General features: G+C 38.2%; 1 protein-coding gene across 1 annotated transcript in view; it reads left to right on the top strand.

Annotated features, from left to right (window-relative positions):
• FOXK2 (forkhead box K2) overlaps nt 1-20103 on the top strand; it is a 49009-nt gene that overhangs the window by 25816 nt on the left and 3090 nt on the right. The window contains exons 2-8 of the mRNA XM_037409949.1: nt 8288-8482; nt 11280-11427; nt 11882-12028; nt 14967-15160; nt 15981-16156; nt 17125-17421; nt 17666-17875. Coding sequence (XP_037265846.1) covers nt 8288-8482; nt 11280-11427; nt 11882-12028; nt 14967-15160; nt 15981-16156; nt 17125-17421; nt 17666-17875 — 1367 coding nt within the window. The remainder of the gene's footprint in view (nt 1-8287; nt 8483-11279; nt 11428-11881; nt 12029-14966; nt 15161-15980; nt 16157-17124; nt 17422-17665; nt 17876-20103) is intronic.

The following is a 20103-nucleotide window of genomic DNA, read 5'->3' as shown; positions in this document are numbered from 1 at the left end:
GTCTGACTTCTAAAAGAAGAACCTTTGAAAATGTGTAATAGCACTTTCGTTAATGCTTGTTTCTGTAGCATAATAATGCAGGGGAAGGGTGAGATCAGCTTTAAGTTGTTAACAGAATCATTTACATTTGCAGCAAAATTGCTGTAGTTGAAGAACTTCCGGACAAGTCTTTTTCAGTCTCGACTCTTAAAACACCCTTACAGGAATTGTTGTGAACATAGGGTTAAAAATGTGGTGCTTCTTACGAAGTTAGCTTTCTAGGTGGGAAAGAAGAATTCAACACAGTTTCAAACAGCAGCATGTGTTTATTACTCAGATTGTGTTTGCTGCTAGTGGTTCAGGAATGTTCCTGGTGTTGTCATCAATATTCTGTTGTCATAGGATTATTTTTTGACGCAGACAGCTTGTTCCAGACCCTTCTGAAGGCAGGTTAGCACCATTCCTGTAATGAATACCAACAGCTTTACGTAGTTCTTATGTACTTGCTAAAACCTGAGTGAGGAAGTATGTAACCTAGGTTTCCGGCAGTGGGGGGCATTAATTTACGGCTAGGTCCTATTTCCAGCCTGCTTAGGATTTGGTAAAAGTGTTTTGTTGGCCATCTTGAATTAACACGAGGCTACAGCAATATTTCTTGACTTCTGATGATGCGTAGATCTTTGCTTTTGAATCTTAAGATATCTGAGTTATAGACAGATCAGTGATCTTTTTCTTTAGGGTATTTTTTCATCCTGCTTTATGTCACTGTGTAGACAGTGATGGCACACCTGGAAAAGCTCAAAAATACTTGTAAAAAGCATTCCCAGTGCTCAGAATAAAAAAATCTAATTGCTGTTTTAAGAATCTGAGTGTGTTTTGTTCCTTACGGTATTAGAGGTCGAGCTTGCTATACAGCTCTCGCGTTTTCTGTTTGTGGAGGACATGCTTTGCAACTATTGATCTTCAGTCAACAGAAATCAATCGCAAAGGATACAGAGAATTAAGGGAAACACACATGAGGTCATGATTCACTCCCCAGAGGAGAAAGCCGTCACTTTTTAAAGGGCAGATGCTTTTTGGGTAACCTCTAGAAGTGTCCTGACTAGTAATAGCCAAACATAATTCAATGTAAGTTTATGGTAAATTAGCCAAATCAGGACTCAGTTTAAACCATGGAGGCAGGAAGGAGGAAGAATCCATCTTAACAGCGTGTGTGTGTACATGCCCTTGTAGGAAGTGATGCTGTGTTCCTGCTGGGGTAGGTTCTCACATTGCTGTGCAGGGTGTGGTCAACTGCAAGCAGAAGAGCATTAAAAACTTCCTTTTAAAAAAGCTGATAGAGGAGTTGGGCTTTATGTTTCTTTACTATAAATTTTAGAAGGGATTTTGTTTTTTCCACCCCCTGTCGGTAGAGAAAAATGGATGCTCCTTTCTTCTATTGCCAACAATATAGAAAGTTTTACAAATACAATATTAAAGATAAAACTTGTGATAGCAGCACAAGGTTATACCTCATGTAGATGAACAAGCACATGTTTAAAAAATTGTACATTGAGAAAGTTCTCGCTGTTTTGGACAATAAGAAAATAATTATAATCTGATTAGTATTATAATATACTGGATCACCCTTTTCCAGTATATCCATTATAAGATTTCCTGTACTAGCATTTTTCTTCATTACATTTCTAAATGTAACTAGCATTACATTTCATAATGTAAGTTTTCTACAGCAGCACTTTTTAATGTAATCCTAGAAAACTTAGAAAAAAGACTTTGTAAAACAAATTTTGTGTTTAAAGAGTTAAGGAAGTGTTTTCCACAGAAAAGTGTGTAATTTTTTTCCCTAATAACCTATGCTTTATTAGTAATAATTTACTGCTGGCAGTTTCCAGGTGGCTATTTAATATTGTGACTGTTTGGATGGATTTATATATCTACCTTCATTACTAGTTTTGAAACCCAGATTTTTAACTGTTGGGTACTTTAAGATTATCTTGACATTTTGAATCTGCTTTGAAGCAATTCAGTTCAGTTTGTCTTTTTAATAAGTTTTGGGTTTGTTGATTCTGTTTAGGTCTAAAGGTGATGATTCTTTTGTGGAAGTGGACTGCAATATTGACTTCCAGTTCAATTAAACACAGCCCAAAGTCGTAAAAATAAATTCTGGATGTGAATAATTCGGTATGCCTGTTCTTGGTGTTGAACAATCAGAAACCTTTTGGGGTAAGATTCAGAAGATGAGGAAGCTAAGTTTCTTTTGGAAAAGGGTAGGCTGAATGAAATGACCACTTTCTCCTTGGTATGGGAATTGTTGCTTTTCTCCAAGTTAACAGAAGTTACTTCTTTCAGGTACCTCCAAGACATGGAGTAGCATCTTTTCTTACAGGTTTTGTGTGTAACAGTTTGATCTGTGTGAGGAGCCAAGGTCAGCTCTTTCTTTAGAGATGCATCTTTTTCTCAGGACATCAAGGCAAAATACACAGACTTCACAAAGACTGAAATTGTATGTAGTTTTACTTCAGCCTTTAGAGCTTTTTTACCTCCGTGGCATTTCTAGTTGTTTTTGTAAAGTCTGTATTTAAGTCTTGCTTATTTAAAAAAACGATTTAAAACCAATAGCTAAATATAGTTTAATTTGCAATTAATTTCCTAATAAACCATGATGATGGAATCAATAATTAATGAAGCAGCAAATGGAGAAAAGATGAAATTGTGGTGCTTGTTCTTTCATACTGAAATTTACCCGTTAGCAGGAGGTCATACAAATTTTAATTTCCAAGTACTGTGTTCCTATGGACGCTTAATTACCACCCAGCTTTGATTTGCTGGTCTTAGATTTAATTTACAGATGTTATGTAGAACGGCACAGAGGAAGCAGTACCCTTGTGTGGCTTTCGCACCTTGTGGCCTTGGGGTCAGTGCTGTTACTTGTCAGTGGACCTGCTGCAGGTCGCAGGTAATGCCGGATTGGGGCTGGGGAGTGGTTAATATGCTGGAGGGCAGTGCTGTCATCTGGAGGGATGCTGGTAAGCTGGAGGGATGGACTGGCAGGAATCTTCTGAAGTTTCTGAAAAGTAAAATCCTGCATCTGGGGTAGGTAAAGGCTGGGAATGACTGACTGGAGAGCAGCTCTGCAGAGGCTGGGGGGCCTGGGGGGGAGGAGGCTGTTTAAGCAGTGTATCCTTGTGGTGGTGGAAGCTGGCCTTGTACTGGGTGGTAACAGTGTCTGGTTTTGGGCACCCAGTACAAAGAAAACTGATGACAAACTGGAGAGGTGAGGGGAGGGTTGCTGAGATGCTTAGGGAACTGGCATGTGTGGTGTATGAGGAGAGGCTAAAGGACTTCAGTGTATTTTTTTTTTTTTTTTAATTTTTATTTTTTCCCCTGCCTAAATGATGGTTGTAAAAAAGATGGAGCCGGGCTGTGCTGTGAGGCTCACAGTTTGAGGACAAGCAGCTGTAGCCAAGTTGCAACTAAGAAATTATACCTGGACAAATGAGAAAGCCCCTTCACTGTTAGTGTGGCTAATTACAGGAATGAATTGGCTGCTCAACTGTATCCTTAGAAGGCTTCAAAATTTGATTAGACAAGGCCCTGAGCAACCTTGTCTGACTTGGAAGTTGCCCTGCTTTGAGCAGGAGATTGGGCTAGGGACCTTAGGAGGTCCCTCCCAAATTCAGTTTCTCTGTGGTTCTAGCTGAAGGATGTAAACCAACAATTTTTCCTTGACTTTTAAAACAGAATTGAATCAAAAGTGGGCTTAGAAATGTGCACTATAGTACCTTACTGGTGACTTAATCTTCAAATGTGCATGTCTTCTTACCAGAAGTATAAATAAATTGGCTGTGAGGAGCATTTTTACTGGAGTGATGGGAAAAGACCAACTGGAAGGTGAGTCATAAGTAGATGGGTAAGAGGAATTAGAAAAGGAGTTAGTTTCCAGTCTCCCTTCCATGGAAGGGAGGCTGTATCTAGAAGTACAGTTATTGCCATGGGTTTTGTTAGTCTACTGATGAAATTGGGGAGGAGAAGGAAGCCTGCTGTACTGTTGGAGAAAATCTGAGTTGAAAAAAAAAGTCTATTTAGTGGTACAGGTGTTATTAATTGTTATTAATTATCTCAGTTTCACTTTGAGGTGAGTTACACTGTTGCCCATGCTTGCCTTTAAAGTATTTGAAGTCTGAAATTGGCAAAAGCAATCTCCCAGATCCTGTCTGGGTTCTTTTAAGGTAAAAAGTTGAAGCTTTTCTTGGTTCTCAGTAAATCGACAAGAGTTTGAAAACTGTCACTCAGATCTTTTAGATCTGTTTAAAATACAGGGGGATCCTTTACATTAACTGGTGTTCAGTGTTGTAGTCAATGTGAAAGAATTGAACTATACAGTTGTAACTACCATGACTTACGGGGTTATTAGTGCCGAACCCCTGTAATCCATTTGAATGTAAAATGTGGAGGTGCTGATAAAAGAACAGTAGGATGGCAACTTCTGTCCAATTTTGGTCCTGGTTCTTAAAGAGAGTTAAACCAGAATAATTCAAAGGGTACTGAGGCACTGAGTGTTATAGCAGGGTTTATGTACAGGGAGGAAATTGGATTCCTACTTCTATGTTTTGGCTCCCCAGATGGAGGCAGGATGGATTTCCTCAGTTTCAATCAGATGGTATTTCAATATAGGCAGAATTACAAGTGTATAATTAGCTTTTCCCTGCAGTACAGACAGAACCACTGAGGGGAGGTGAGAAAATATTAGAAATACAGATGTGGCAAAACTAGACTTTGCACATTTTCCCACAAGACACTTATCTGGCACCCTACAAAATTGCTAAATGCTTTAGTGGTAGTGCCTAGATCAGCATGTCTCCATTTTGCTGGGAGCTGTAAAGATAGTAAGGGTTTTCTAGGGAATAGTTTAAAATAATTTGATGCTGCCTGTGTGTTTTCCAGTAGTCAACCCAGAATGAACTTTTTTAAAAAAGAATAATTAGGATCATGAGTTGCATTTTCGTTGACACCTGTGCTGCAGTTTCCTAGATTGCATGCTGTCCTCCTTTGTGATGCTCTGTAGAAAGCACAAAGCAAGTACCTATCATAATCAATAAATGTACAAAATTATTTGTGTGGATACTGTGAATAGTTGTTTGAAATACATAAAGTACAAGGCTGGCCTGTCAGCCTAATAGTGCTATTTGTTTTCATCACTTAAGACACCTAACACACTTTTCATAATATAGCAGTTTAAACATAGACGTTTTGTAAACATTTGTTTTTAGGAATCTGTTGGATCAATCTTGGTTGCTCAGTTTTATTTCCTACTTCAAATGGCATTCTTCAAAACAAAGAATGTAGTTGAGTAGTTGACACCTTGCAAAACTTTTTTCTCCCCCTGCCCCCCCCCCTTTTTTTTTTAAAGTGGGTTGTGTAGATTAGTTTCTTCTATAGCAACCATCCCGTGGTAGCACATCATGAAACTATTGTAAACACTTTAAACAGTGAGTAAAATCAAATTCAGCTTGCTGTAGACTAAATGTTTGATCAGGTCTCTCCCTGTGGGTGTGCTGTGGTTTTTTAGTTCATTGTATAACTAAAGAATATGCCAAAACCAACTTGATTCTGATCAAATTAGAACATGTTCCTTCCTTTGATTTTGGGAGTACATCTAATACATTTGCGTTAATGCAATTTATTCAGAAAAATCTGTTGGTTAGGATATTCTTTATTCTACTTTTTGGCAGAATTCCAGCTATTAAAAAGCCAACTCTGTTTACAAATATGAATCAATTGACAGATGTGGTCTTTTGATAATATTCAGGTGTTTGCATGTTCTAACCAGATAGTGATTTGTAAGTATTTTGTGTCTTCCTTAGTAATGACATCCTTTCAAGCCCTGCATGTGAAATGTAAACTGTAACAGTAACACATTTAGGTTTTAATACAGTTCCCGACTATAAGTTCCAAGTTTGGTGCAATTATAAACTATACAGTACCATTGACTAGTCAGAGCTCCTGGTTTTGGGGGTGGTGTGTGGGGGGTTCCCCCCCACCCCCAACGAGAGCACCATGTCTCTGCTATAATACAAAATCTGCACTTTAGTCTTACCTGTGTAAGCTGCCCTTACCTTTTTTTGCGAAAGGTGCCCACAGGAGAGAGAATGCATTTAGGTAACGCAGTAATGTAGAAGGGAGCTGTCTTAACATGCATACTCACGTGGAGGATTGGAGGACTTTTCGAGTATGTGTTTCCATATTTCTGGCACTTGTGTCTAAGTCATGAAGATCTACCTCCTTCCTGTCCTGACCCCACCCCAGCACCGCAGTACTCTGGTTGCTTATTGTTATTATTATTAGTATGTACTGGGTTTTTTTACTAAGCAATAAGAAATCTAACCAGTGAACGAGCATCTAAAGTTGTGTCCAGTTGTTCCCATGTTTTTCTGAAAGCATTAAGTTAAATTTGCAGGTATGGAATAGCCTCATAAAATATGTAAAACAGGTGACTAAAATTTAAACCTGTCTGTATGTCGAACAGATCTTATTGTTCACTTTCTCACAGGGATTTTATTTAGTCTTCAGCAAAAAGGGTGCCTTTGGCTACCCTCTTTGCACACACCTGAGTAGTGTTGTCATTATTGCTGATTAACTGAAATGTTTAGAAACAGCTGAGACCTCTCTCAGTTGTCACTAAAACAATGTAAGCAAGATAGTTTTTACTGGAAGAAGCAAAGTGACTTGTTACTGAAGATGTATTCAAAACAAAACACACACACAACACTTCCCATCCCCGCCCCCCAAAAATGCACTAAACGCAGAAATTGGTCCATTTAACTTCCTTGCTGAAGTGCATGTGCAGTTTTTTGGCATAGATTCTGTTCCTAATTTAGTACATTGAGCATGTTTCAGAAATAGGTCGTCTGTTAAATTCGGACATGGTCCATACTGAGAAGTAACACTGAGAGGAAAGGAAGGTCATTGTCAATTCTTTCTCTTTTTTCCTGATCCTTGAGCGTGTATTGTAGGAAAAAAGAACCGCTGCAGTGCATGTGGCAAGAGACATCGTGAAAATCAAATGCTGCCTTTGTTCTGTAAACACCCTCAGATTAATTTCGAGAAATAAAAACCAAAACACATGAGAGTTAGTGTTTTTAAGTCTACTCCGCAGCTGAATGTTCCTTCCAATTCTTACATCACTTTTATGTTTAATATATTTTTCCGAGAAATGATCACTTTTGTTTACAGTCTGTATCTTGCATTCGTAGCTACATTTTTTTAGGCCTGTTCCATCATGCTGCTGTTTCCTTTCTTTATAAACTTGATCTACCTAGAATCATTTAAACAAACAAACAAACATTTTCTAAGTTTTTTTTCTGGGAATTCTGTTGTTGGAAAGTCCTTTTCATCATGTGGAAGTGGTGTGTAAATACAATTGTTGGTTTAGTGCTGAGAGTAGTCTTAACAGCTTAAGAACAAGGAGGTAGTAAAGTTATTAGAACTGTATTTTTATAGATGCTTTTGTTGAGACAAAATTAAGTTTCTTGTTTGCTCAATCTGTTTATTTACTGAGAAGTTAGAAACAGCCTGTTCTCTTTAATTTGGTATAGAAAGGGAAATACTCAAAGGTGCATTAATTCTGTTTTATTTTCTAAATAATTGCATATTGTTTATTTATCATTACTCTGTAACTTTGGGCTTGCGATCTTTGGTCATATGCGAAAACGGACAATTATTGCAATTGGCTCTTAAAATTCTGCTCTGAAAATGTAGTGCTACAACAGCCATATATTCTGTAAGTGATCGGAATTAGGATTGATACGTGTTTAATTCAATAAGCATTTTAAGAGAAAAGAAACCAAATCTGTTAGACCAGTCTGTGAAACTGGGTAGACCTCAAAGTGGCCAATATTTATGCTCCCGATTAATTTTAATGTCATGGACCTGCTTGTTCAATTGCCAATGCTGTTCTTTGGCATCATAATATAATAGCCTTTTGTCTTCAAAATAATACTTCTTTTAGGGACAGTTACAGGATCAGGATGAACCTCAAGAAATATAGAGACAACTCGTCAACTGCCCTTGTTGCAAAGAATTGAGTTTGCCTCAGTTTCTTTCCAAATTTTAAAATTGCTTACCTGGGGACCTTTTTCTGGTCACGTTGATCTTTTTGTATGATCTGTAAAATGAAGATGGTTACGGGTGATTATGTAAGATACCATACCTTTTCATTTTTAAATAAAGTTGAGTGATGTGCGAATTATGCAGAAAATACTACATTCTGTAAACAAGTGGCTCACCTATTTGCTTTTTTGGTTTTCAGCTGTACTTTCAGGTTTCCCAGCACAAACATCAAGATAACATTTACAGCTCTGTCCAATGAAAAGAGAGAAAAACAGGAGGCCCCGGAGTCCCCAGTGAAGCCTGTGCAACCCCAGATCTCTCCCTTAACAATAAACATTCCAGACAACATGGCTCACCTGATCAGCCCTCTCCCCTCTCCCACAGGAACCATCAGGTATTTAAACCCTGCAGATTGCATATAGGGCAATGTGTGGTTACAGACTTGAAACAGCTTTTTAATTCCTTTTAAGTATTTTACTTTTGTGGTAAAAGCTTAGTTGAAGCTCAGCATTGCCTGCCTTGGAGAAAACCACCATTCTGCTAAGACAGTTGCATCAACAGGCTTTAATATTAAAATGTAATACGTTAAATGTGTAAGTTTGCTCAGGAGCCCGGCATTCTTAGAACAGCAAAGGAGCATATCTTCTTGCATTCCAGGTGATATAGATTACTTTTTACTCTTGCATGCTTACGGCAACACTTTAAATGAGATAAATTTTAAATTATGCCATGTTAAACATTCTGATTAGTTGCTATCCTCTTGAAGTCTATCATCAGGAAAAAAATGTTCTTTGATTATCATTAGTGTGGAAAATGGACTGATCTCTTACTCCAGAAGATTTGTTATTGATTAGTCATTGCTGGAGGTAAACAGACACTGTACTTAAAATACAGTATAAGATGTGGAGTTTAGTATAGGGAAGTCTCCTGCACAGGAGATTAATCTGGGTTTTTTACTTGCTGTGCTGCTTAATTTGGTAATCGTAGCCATTGTCCAACTTGCTATTAGGGACCAAACTCAATTAAGCATGAGTGACCTGTCCTCACAAACTGGTAAAATGAGTTTTGATGCATTTTTTTAAATTCATAGGAAGTTCATGAGCAAAAATTTCATTTAAAGGCACTGAAAGTTGTGTTTCAAAGTCACATACATGCTTTTGAAAGTTGTTTTTTTTTCTTCCCTGCTCACTTACTGTGTCTTCACTTGAGTGAAGGACTGTTAATGCTTGGTGTTTTAAAATATAGATCTTGTTAATGAAATTTGAATGTAAGGATAATTGACTTCTTTCATGCTTGCCAAGATCTTGATCTCAATATTGTAATGTCTAATGAGATCTATGTAAGTGGTAGAAGTAAGGAGAAAAGACATCTAAACTTGACTGTATACAGGTTTGCTTTCTCATTAAAATTCAGAGAAAACATATCTTACTCAAGAAATGACAGAGCAGCTCACAGATATTTCAGATAATATCATATATATTGCTGCAGTCTTTACCTTACTATGAATTTCTGGTTTTCTTCCAGGCTTTCATGCACCTGTTGAGTGTAGTTTATTACAAAAAAACCCAAAACAAAACAACAAAAAACATCAGTTTTGAGTCTATTTTGAGAGCAAAGCTTGACAGTTTCTCTTCAAATCATCCTGTTTTTTAGAAGACTTGTAAACTTGCTTTGATTATACCATATGTGTCGCTTTGTCAATATATGCTAAAGTGAGCACAGTAGAGGGATGTTGTCAGTTGATATGTGAAAACATAGAACAGCAGTGACCTATATTTAAAAAAATAAATTAGTTACATGTTTTGGCTCTAATCAAGGAGTCTTCCATACAACACTTAAAAAATCCAGTCTTCCTTGTGTAGTATGTCACTAGTAGCAAATTGTTGGTGAATTTCTAGTGATGTGAAACTTGAAGAATATTTTTTTTAATATGTATTGCCCAACCTACAGTGCCCTCTTTTTTTCTGTACATAAAAAGGGAGGTAGCAAAAACCTTGAGAGGCCAGGCAGAAAAATAAAACTTAACAGAGGTAAATTTGCTAAGGCTTTATTGTATAAGTCTGAATAACGTTCTCTATCTTTATTTGTTACTTGATATTTTGAACCATAGATTCAAGTTAGGTTAAAGATTGTCTTTGGAGATAAGGCTGGTTCTGGGGGCACAGCAGGCTTCCTCGTCCTAATTTTTAGTTAACTGCTTTGGAATTTCTGAGGATTGTGTTGGAATCAGTTGCGTCATGGATTGCTGAGAAGTATGCATCCTTGTAGAGAACTGCCAAAATATTTTTTTGGGGAAGGGGACAGACATCACCTACTGACTGTCTCTTTCCTGTTGGCTAAATGGAGATCGTAGAAGAAAAGTGGCTTTGTGCAGCTGTGGTTCCTGTGGACTGTGCAAGGCAGAGGGACAACCATTAGAAAGAAGTTAACGGTGGAATTATATGCAATTTTATCTGTGTTTTTCTGAGATGGAAAGCAAAATGGGAGGTATCAAGAGGCACTTCTTTTGTTTGTCTGGTGCTGTCTTTTGCTTTTTAACAGTGTATCTGCTCTGTTGGCCTGACACTGCTTTAAATTAGATGAGTCAGTGCTGATGCATCCCATTTGTATGTGTTTATGATTTTTATACATACATATGTGTGCATGTGTATGTGCACACACCTGTAAACGCGTAAAATCATGTTGGGTTAGACTTAAATTAGAATCAAAACTTTTTTCCCCCTCACTGCTCACTGTATTTTCCTCAAATGTGCAGTAATACTGCACAGGAGAGATGATCTTTTTCGAGCAGACTGAATACAAGCATATGGCACAGATTTCATGCAAGATGTGTTTCTTGTTTCAAATGAGTGTCTTAAAATTTGTGGTTGCTTATGTAGTTAAAATGGACTTTTCTGTTGGCAAATCTTACACAAATACAATACAACCTAATAAATCGGTTAATTCCTTTTCCTTTGAGGAGGAAAGCCTGAGCTTCATTTGACAGGTTTCTTCCTGCAGTGATTTTAATTCCCATGGATGAGTTAGAAAGGCTTGGAAGATGGGGTTTATAATGGAATACTGACAGACCCTTAACTGTACTCTAGAAGCTCTGCTAGTGGGCTTTTCTGCAATAAGAGCTTTTTGATTATACGTAATGTGGTGATATACTGTATAACAAAATAGTAGGATCTTCTTTTTATGCTCTACAGTGCTGCAAATTCCTGCCCATCTAGCCCCCGTGGTGCAGGCTCTTCAGGGTACAAAATGAGTCGTGTAATACCATCTGACCTACATTTAATGGCTGACAATTCACAGTCAGAAAATGACAAGGAAGCATCGGGTGGAGATAGCCCAAAGGTAAACATTGTTTGAAATCAATCCCATACATCTGAAGTGAAGACTTCGGAAATTTTGTTGGCTAAAGCGTATGCACGAAGTCGTAATTTAATGTTACAGACTTTAAAAACAATCTGTAGGTTTTTGTGATTAGATGTGAGATTTATTTATTTCTCTTCTCTTTGGGGGTGGGTGTGTATATATTTTCAGTTATATATCTGTTTATAGGCTGTTGAAATTTGTTTACTGTTGTATGTTTCTCTGTTTTTTTAATGTTATCTTAAAATCTGCTAATCGTAAGAGCAGAATTGTCTTACTTTCTTTTCTGCCTCAAGATTTTGGTTATCCAAAAGTGCCTTAAATCAAGTTCATTCTGTTCTGTAAGTTTTCATTAGGAAGGGCTGTGTGTATCTTTAAAGTTTATTGATGCATGCTTCTCTTTTTTTTTTTTATTTATTTTTTTCCCCTTTTACAGGACGACTCTAAGCCACCTTACTCCTATGCACAGTTAATAGTACAAGCAATTACAATGGCACCTGATAAGCAGCTTACACTAAATGGAATTTATACGCACATAACTAAAAATTACCCGTACTACAGGACAGCAGACAAGGGCTGGCAGGTAAATTTGATTTCTGGAATATTTTCTTTAGTTGTGAGTAATACTGGCAGCTGTAAATGGTCATAAGAAGTCAATTGGTGAGCCTAACAGCCCTTCATAAATAGAATTTGTCAAATGAGTGTGTTGTCTTTATCTGACAAGTTGTCCAACAGAGTAGGCCATTTACATTATTCTGTATTGGAAACATTGCTTTATTTGTGGAATGGTATTCTCTAAACTTCTAGGAGGGATACAAACAGACGCTTGGGGAAGAAAAATACAGTTGACACTGTGGATTTAAAAATACATATGCTATCTAGGAATGTGGTTGTGTTCTGTAATTTATAATTGTGTAAACATCCATATTGTTATCTTGAGATAAAATAGCATATTAAATGTTACAAGTTCAGTTTTATTTGAGAACAGTGATCTTGACCATGCAATACAGTGAAGGAACAAGTGTGTTTTCTGTTACCTTGCACTATTATGTGCCCCTTTTTTCATTTGTGCAGCATAGTCGATTTGTGAACTTAATCAAATCTGTATGGAGTTAGACCAAACCCTTCAATCCTGTAGAATTAATGCCTTCTTTTCATTTTTAAAGAGACCAACCTCAGCATTTTCCAGGATGACTAACTGAGTATGAATCAGTCTGGCATAGCCTTTCCAGATAGGCGTAAAGGTTCAGTGCCTTTGCTGCTGTTTTTAGTTTCAGCAAAGGACAGAAGAGCACAATTAGCAGGACCGGCCAGTTTGCCCGTATAACATTCAGACTGCACTGTCGATCATAGAGTATCAATTTCACTGTGTTGCTGCTTAGTACAGTCATGATCTGCAACAGAGGCATGCTCTGAAGTTATTTTCAGGGAAGTAAAATTTGGGGAGACTGGGGGAGGGGAAAAGTGAAGAAGTGATTAACTCCACTTGCTGTACAAGTAGAAGACTAAAGAATACATGCCTGCTCAGTAAAGGAATAGATTTAAAAATATTAATCAGATACTTATTTGTCGTAGGGCTTGTATGAAAGTTTAATCACTCTTAGAGGAATTCCAGGGTTAGTGGGGAATATAACTGTTCCTAGCTTTTTGCTAATGGTTTGGCTAGTAAAGGACTTAGCTGTTGTTGTGGCTAGGAATCTTTTGTTTCCCTTTCACACATAAGCAATGCAGAATCCTGGCTGCAGTTGTACTGTCAGATCTGTTTCAGCAACAAGATTCTGTTTATAAAATGTTGGTGTGCTTATTGCTTCCTGTTTTGGAATACCTTGAATATCTGTGTGTATAATGCTTATTTATGTAAGTGTCGTGGAACCAAACCTGCATACATTGTAATGCATGGTTAAAGAATTCTGCTTTAGAACAGTGTATTTATTTAGATGTATGGTACTGCCTATAAACCAAAGCGATAGACACAGCAGACATAGTATGTTCTGCAATAAATAATTAGCACCTATTTGTAAAAACAATTGGAAAAGCTGAAAATCAGATGCTGTTCAGCCAGTAGTCCCAGCTTGCACTGCTGTAACACTGACAGGGCTACCTCCTGTATGATTAGCTCTGATAGCTTTGATCCATCAGGTGTTAGATTACAGTTAGGCTGACTTATGCGATAGATATTCTGAATAATGTTTGAGGCTATATATGCACATACTATTCAAAACGTAGAGTACATACACCTGTGTAGTATCCATATCCTTCACCTTAATAAATAGTATTGAGGTATTGTATAGCCTTGATTTTATAAAAGTCTCATTTTGCTGAGCACTTGAAGACTCCTCTTTGTGAACTTACTTTAGCAGGTACTTTTGGATCTACTCTTTTATTCTAGCATATGGAGAAATAAATACAATTTATAAACATGTTCTTGGCACTTCCTAGTTCTGTTTCAATTTTTGGCAGGGAAGACCATTTTTTGTTTCATCAGCTTGCATTTAAGAAACTATACATGGTTATCATTGCTTTAAGTTTTCCAAACTTGCCATCAGGGTCATGAACTCAGACATTTCAGCAAGATTTGCATTTGATTTTGAAGGTTTTTAAGATCTTTTTGTTAACGTAAAGCTTTTTCTCAATTTCCCCTCTCTTCCCCCCTCAGGTATTTCAGTATGTATGCTTATTGTTATTTTCATCTTCTTCAGTGATACTACTTAGAGAGATTTTGAGTTTATCTATCTTAAAAAAGAGGAACAAAAAATTAAATCATGTGTGTGCAAAGCCAAGCATAGATATACTCACTTCATGGTGTTAGCTGTTTTCCACATCTCTGTGATTGAAGAGGTGCATGTGTTACGGCAAAATGAGGATAAAGTGCAAAGTAGAGTGCAATAATGAAGATCTCGCTGAAGAGCTGTTTCAGGACCTACTGCCATTTGTTGTTTTTCTAGACACACTAAATCCTTGGCTCCTTTGTTGAGACAGACTGGACTGTGGGTGAACTCCCAACAATCTAGCTGCATTTGGAACTTCTGTAATTTAACCTTTTCTTTCTGTATTGTGGAACAGTAGTAGGTTTATCATGTAAGATCAGAATCAGTATATGCTGTATTTTACTGGCCCTCCTCTTAGAGTGAACTGGCAGTTTCTTTGATACCTGGGGGAAGGGTGGTGTATGAAGACTGGTTGATTGGTGGTTTTTTTTTTATAAAAACACTGCATTATGCATAAGTATTTGTAGTGTTCTTACAGTTTGTTGCAATCACCATGTTTGTCGTTAGAGAATTGAATGGGATTCCTGTTACCGCCACATTAGCATACTATCTTTTTAATTGTTGGGGAAGATTTTAAAAATGCAAGAGTCCTTTCAGGTTTATGGCACTGCCTTTGCAGTGCTCTGAGTTCTGTTGAATTAAGGAATTAAAAGAGCTGAACCCCGAGTCTCCTATAGTACGAACTGCTGCAGTAGGCCACGTTCTGACTTGGAAAAGTTATATGAATTCTACATATTTTTTTATGTTCCATAGAATTCAATACGTCACAATCTCTCTCTGAATCGTTATTTCATCAAAGTACCACGTTCCCAGGAAGAACCAGGCAAAGGCTCATTCTGGAGGATAGACCCTGCTTCTGAAAGCAAATTAATAGAGCAGGCTTTTAGGAAAAGGCGGCCTAGGGGAGTACCTTGCTTTAGAACCCCTCTGGGACCACTCTCTTCTAGGTAAGGAAAAACAGATGAACAAAAAGACTATGGCTGTTGTTTAATCTTCAGGCTGATACAGACTTGATAGCTTTGGATACAGTCACGAGTTTAGTAATTTAATTTCATCCAGACACAGTATTTGAATTCTGTATGATTTACTAGGAAGCTGCCCCATACACTAGGCTTGTTTTTATTGCTTGTTTGTAGTGTTAAAGAACTGATTCGGTTTGCGTAACTATCGGATTGTTAATGTAAGCAAGCCTTGCTGTACCTTTGGGATTTTTTTACAGAATTATAAGTTTAATTTCTAACTGCCATCTACTGCGTTTTAAAAACTGTTTGCAAAGAAAATTATGAAATACCAGCTACCGTTTTATTGAACTTAGAGATGACATGTATTTAGTTCGATAATGTTCAAGCAGAATTCATGATGGGGAAATAAATGGGTTTAAATTACTCCCTCTGTAAAGTTACGGCCTTTCTGCTGGTGCAGATCTTTTATTACTTGCCCTGTAGACTTGAGATTTGCTCATCATCCTTCTCCACCAGAAGAAACGTTCATGTTTCACAAGACTGTTTAGAGAGTCTCCCTAAGAAGGCACCCAGCCACTTCCTCTCCATTAACTATACCTGAAGTTTGCTTTTAAATTCTGTCCCTGTTTAACAGAAGCTTTATTAAAGATCATCAGAACTGCTGTGGGTTGTAACTGTGCTTGACAGAAGGCAGAGGTGCCCTCCTGTGGGCACCGTGTGTTACGGTCTCTTTAGAGGAAGGTCACTGTCTTGCACAGTTCAGAAGTTAAAACACATCAGCTGCTGCTTTCATTTTTAAATGCAGAAGTGCCCCAGCTTCTCCTAATCACTCTGGAGTGTTGTCTGCGCACTCCAGTGGAGTCCAGACCCCCGAGAGTCTGTCCAGGGAAGGATCTCCAGTCCCAATGGAACCTGAGCCTAGTGCTATCCAGCCAAAACTAGCGGTAATACAAGAAGCGCGATTTGCACAGAGTGCCCCAGGTGAGGAATCCTGAAATAAGCGTTTGGGGGTTGGAGGCGGGAAAGGGCTAATATATAAATATTACAAAGGCTGCACGTGTACCCAGAAGTATTTAACCTCCTAACATTTAGAGCAAGTGCTGTTCCAGCACCCTTGATCACTTTGTTACTAAGCAGAGATTGTGCTTCTGTCCTGTATAGGACCCTACTGTCTTGTAACAGTTGTCATTTCCTTTCAAAATGTATTCTTTCTGGTTCAGAAAAAACACCCAAAACCTTTAGGTTACATGGGTTACAGAAATTAGCGAATGTCTTGTATGCATCTGTGGGACGTCATCCTTTCAAAGGTAGGGATAAAAAACATTGAAAGGATAAAAAGAGAAAGAACAAATTTTGAGTGATAAGAAACTGCCTATTTAAAGAACCAAACACCACCAAACCCCCATAAAGCATGATGGGATAAGGATGGATTTGTTTAATTACCTTAGTTTGTATACTTTTGCCATCCATTTTCCTGGTGATACTCTGGTACTCCCGAAGTGCCAGTGGCCGTTACGTGGCGAAGGCAAACACAGCCCCAAGCAGAGGCACCAGGCTTTCCCCAGCCTAGAAAGCTGAGTTTTGCCAGGGCAGACACACTGCACACAACACCCGAGTTACACACAAGTTACTGTCTATGCGAAAGAGTGTTACTAAATGAGTATTAAACACAGCTTTGGCACTATAGCTGCATTTGGGGGGGGGGGGGGGGCGCTTTTGCCCAGGTGGTGTACAGGTCTTATGGAGCTAATGCAGCAGTTACCTGGAATGTGTGGCTTGGAACAGCCATGTGTCATAGTCTTCATTGTCTGGTTTTATCTTTTGGATCATTCAGGCATTAGTGAAGGAGGTTGTTAATCCTCTGAGGCTTTAGTTTAACTTTAAAAGAATGACTGGCCTAAAAGAAATAATTAAAATTGGCAGCCTAATTTTTATCTCTTTTTTGGTAGGATCACCTCTATCTAGCCAACCAGTTTTAATTACTGTACAACGGCAGCTACCACAAACTATTAAACCCGTCACCTACACTGTTGCAACTCCTGTGACAACATCGACATCCCAGCAGCCTGTAGTTCAGACAGTTCACGTTGTCCACCAGATACCAGCTGTGTCTGTCACAAATGTGACTGGATTAGCACCAGCAAACACTTACACTGTAGCTGGACAGGCAGTAGTCACGCAAGCCGCGATGGTAACCCAGCCCAAGGTAGAACCTCAAGAGAATGGAGACCACAAGGAAGTAAAAGGTGAGAACCTGTGGGATTAGTTGTTTTGCTAGCTCTTTGTACAGAAGAATTATTATTTGAAACTTCTTTCCAATGAATGCTTGAAATGTTTGGCTAAAACTGAAGATTTTGCACTGTAATTTCTCAGAGATGTTGGAGCTAGTAATGAAATGGTGTGCTTTTTCAGTGTGGGTTGATTGCGTAAAAACAAACGGTTCTTCAGCCTTTTCTTGTTTGTAACAATGTTTTATCTTCTGTTTTTCAGTTAAAGTGGAGCCTATACCTGCTATTAGTCATGCTACAATAGGAGCTGCTAGTCGTATCATTCAGACATCTCAGACCACACCCTTACAGACAGTTACTATAGTGCAACAGGCACCTCTAGGTCAACACCAGCTACCAATAAAAACTGTAACACAGAACGGAACGCACATAGTACCCATCACCACTGCGATACAAGGGCAGGGCAATGCTGGTAGGTATTGTGTCAGGAGGTTCTGTTGCTTTGTAACTGTTAAAACATTAATGTGACCAGTGCTGCATTTTTGTATTCTGTTCTCCTGTCTTTCGTATTTATACTGAAAATGTTAAGTTCCACAAAAAAAAAATAAATTAGAATTATAGCCTTGTAAGGGATTGTTCCTTCCCGGTTGGTAAGAACCAGTGTTTCTCTTCATTGATGATTACCTGAACAGCTATTTATTCTCTTTGTGGTCATTATAGGGATGTACTTAGTGGTGACAGCCCATTCTCCCTCCTCATTAAACCCAGGATATAAACGAGTTTAAAAAGAAGTTCCTGTAAAACCAGTGCCATTAAAATAGTAACTGCTCCCCAGATGATTTGTCAAGAACCAACCAAGAGGAAAACAAGACAGAACTTGCTTGTGGGTTGGCTTTTTGAACTGTTACTTTTCTGTTTTTATTGAACCTGTACTAAAAATGACAAAAATTCTGTAAGATTTTGAGAGTCATCTTGTCTGAATATCATCTTGCCCCTCCCAGGCTCAGCAGTCTGAGTGGGTAGCAGTACTTCTTTGTAATTTTTATATTTTCACGCTTGTTCACAGAATGTTCCGTTTTGGTTTGCTTTGCAGGTGTGCATACAGCATGTTGCAACAGTTTCACTTTGAGATGTTAGCTTTTTTGTCATAAAATATGTTTACAGAAATAGGTTTAGGCTATCTTATATCAATTTATTACCTGTATTTCCACTCTGAAGTCTTTCTAATGGAGTAAATTATCTGCTGTTTCCTTTTTACTCTTCTTCCATCACTGACATTTATAGGTCAGTGTTCTGTCTGCTTCCACTTCATTTCCAGCTTAAGTAAAGCAAGAGCAATCACTGTCAGACCTTGTATGCATTTCTTTTGTCAGAAGGGATGTATGAATTCAGCTGAGAGTCATATGAAATAGACTGAAAAGTTATTTTTAAGTAAGGCATAATTCTTTTTCTCTTTTTTCTGGACTCTGAAAACTCAGCTGATCCGAACATGTTTTCCTCGGTAGGGAAGCCCGATGGCCGCTAGGAGTGTTTAAGAAACGTGGCTGAACACAGGAGTAGAACTGTGATGCTTCTTACTGTTTCGCTGGGTGTGACAGGGCTGTGCTTGCAGTGATGGGTGTTTTCACTCTGAGATTCCGGGGCTGAAACACCTCCTGAGATGTTCAAAATGTGAACAGCAAGTGAGGTGTATTCCATGTCCTGCTCTCTCTGTTGCAGTAACTCCTAAACCAGCAAGAAACCAGGTAGTTCTCAGGCAAAGCACCTCAAGGGGGAAGTAGGCCTGCAGAAATAATTTGTTTGTATGTGTCTGCAGATGTCTGTGTTCACGTGCATACATCTGTATTTACGCACACATTTGTATGTGTGTTTGTCTTTGGAGAAGGAAGATTTGTGCAGCCTGGAAGCTAAGAAATCCAGAGCAGCTGCTGTTCTTCTGACATTTTCTATTTGTAGTAAGATAAGAAGGTGCTTTCAGATCTTACTCTTAGCAAGACAGTTTGGTAGTGCTTTTTACTACCCGTCAGTCTAACTGAAAGCTGTGAAGTCCAAAATAAATTCAGGTCTCTTATTGCAGCATAAAATTAAGTAACTAGATACTTTTTATTTTGACTTTCAGCGTAGGTTTCAAACATTGTTCTTTTGTGTATTTCATGCTTCCACGTATCAGCTGTGGCTGCAGCCAGCAATTCTCTTTCTACTAGAGACACCCTGGAGTGAGTAATGCAGTGATAGTCGTAATGCAAGCTTGAAGATGAGGGATAAACTTCATAGTTTTATTTAAGCAACAATAAATTTGCAGTAAAGCATTTTATTCAGAAGTAACTATGGCATCTGTTCAGAAATAGCGCAAGGAATAGCTTTTCTAATAGAAGCTGAATACTGTTAAGATAAAAGAACAAATTATTTTACAGTTGCAGTGAAGCTTTTTGCATCAGGTAAATATTTTCGGAAGTGTTTGTTCTACCAATAAATACTAAGTACAGCACAGTTTAGTTACGTGCAGAGGTGATATTCCAGGTATTCTTTAGGATAGCTTACTAAGAACAAATATAACAACTTTAGCAGATTAGAATTCCTTATGGATTTCCTGTTTCGGCTCCGCTGGCGGGCAGTGCTGTACTAAGGTCAGCAAAGCAGTGGTGCTGGAGAGGGGGAGCTTGTGTGTAAAAAGAGCAGGTGGTTTGATAACATTTAGAC

Source organism: Falco rusticolus, chromosome 1, assembly GCF_015220075.1.
Source record: "Falco rusticolus isolate bFalRus1 chromosome 1, bFalRus1.pri, whole genome shotgun sequence".
NCBI lineage: Eukaryota > Metazoa > Chordata > Aves > Falconiformes > Falconidae > Falco > Falco rusticolus.
The sequence above is the reverse complement of the archived record's forward strand: the minus strand, read 5'-3'. Positions and strand labels throughout refer to the sequence as shown.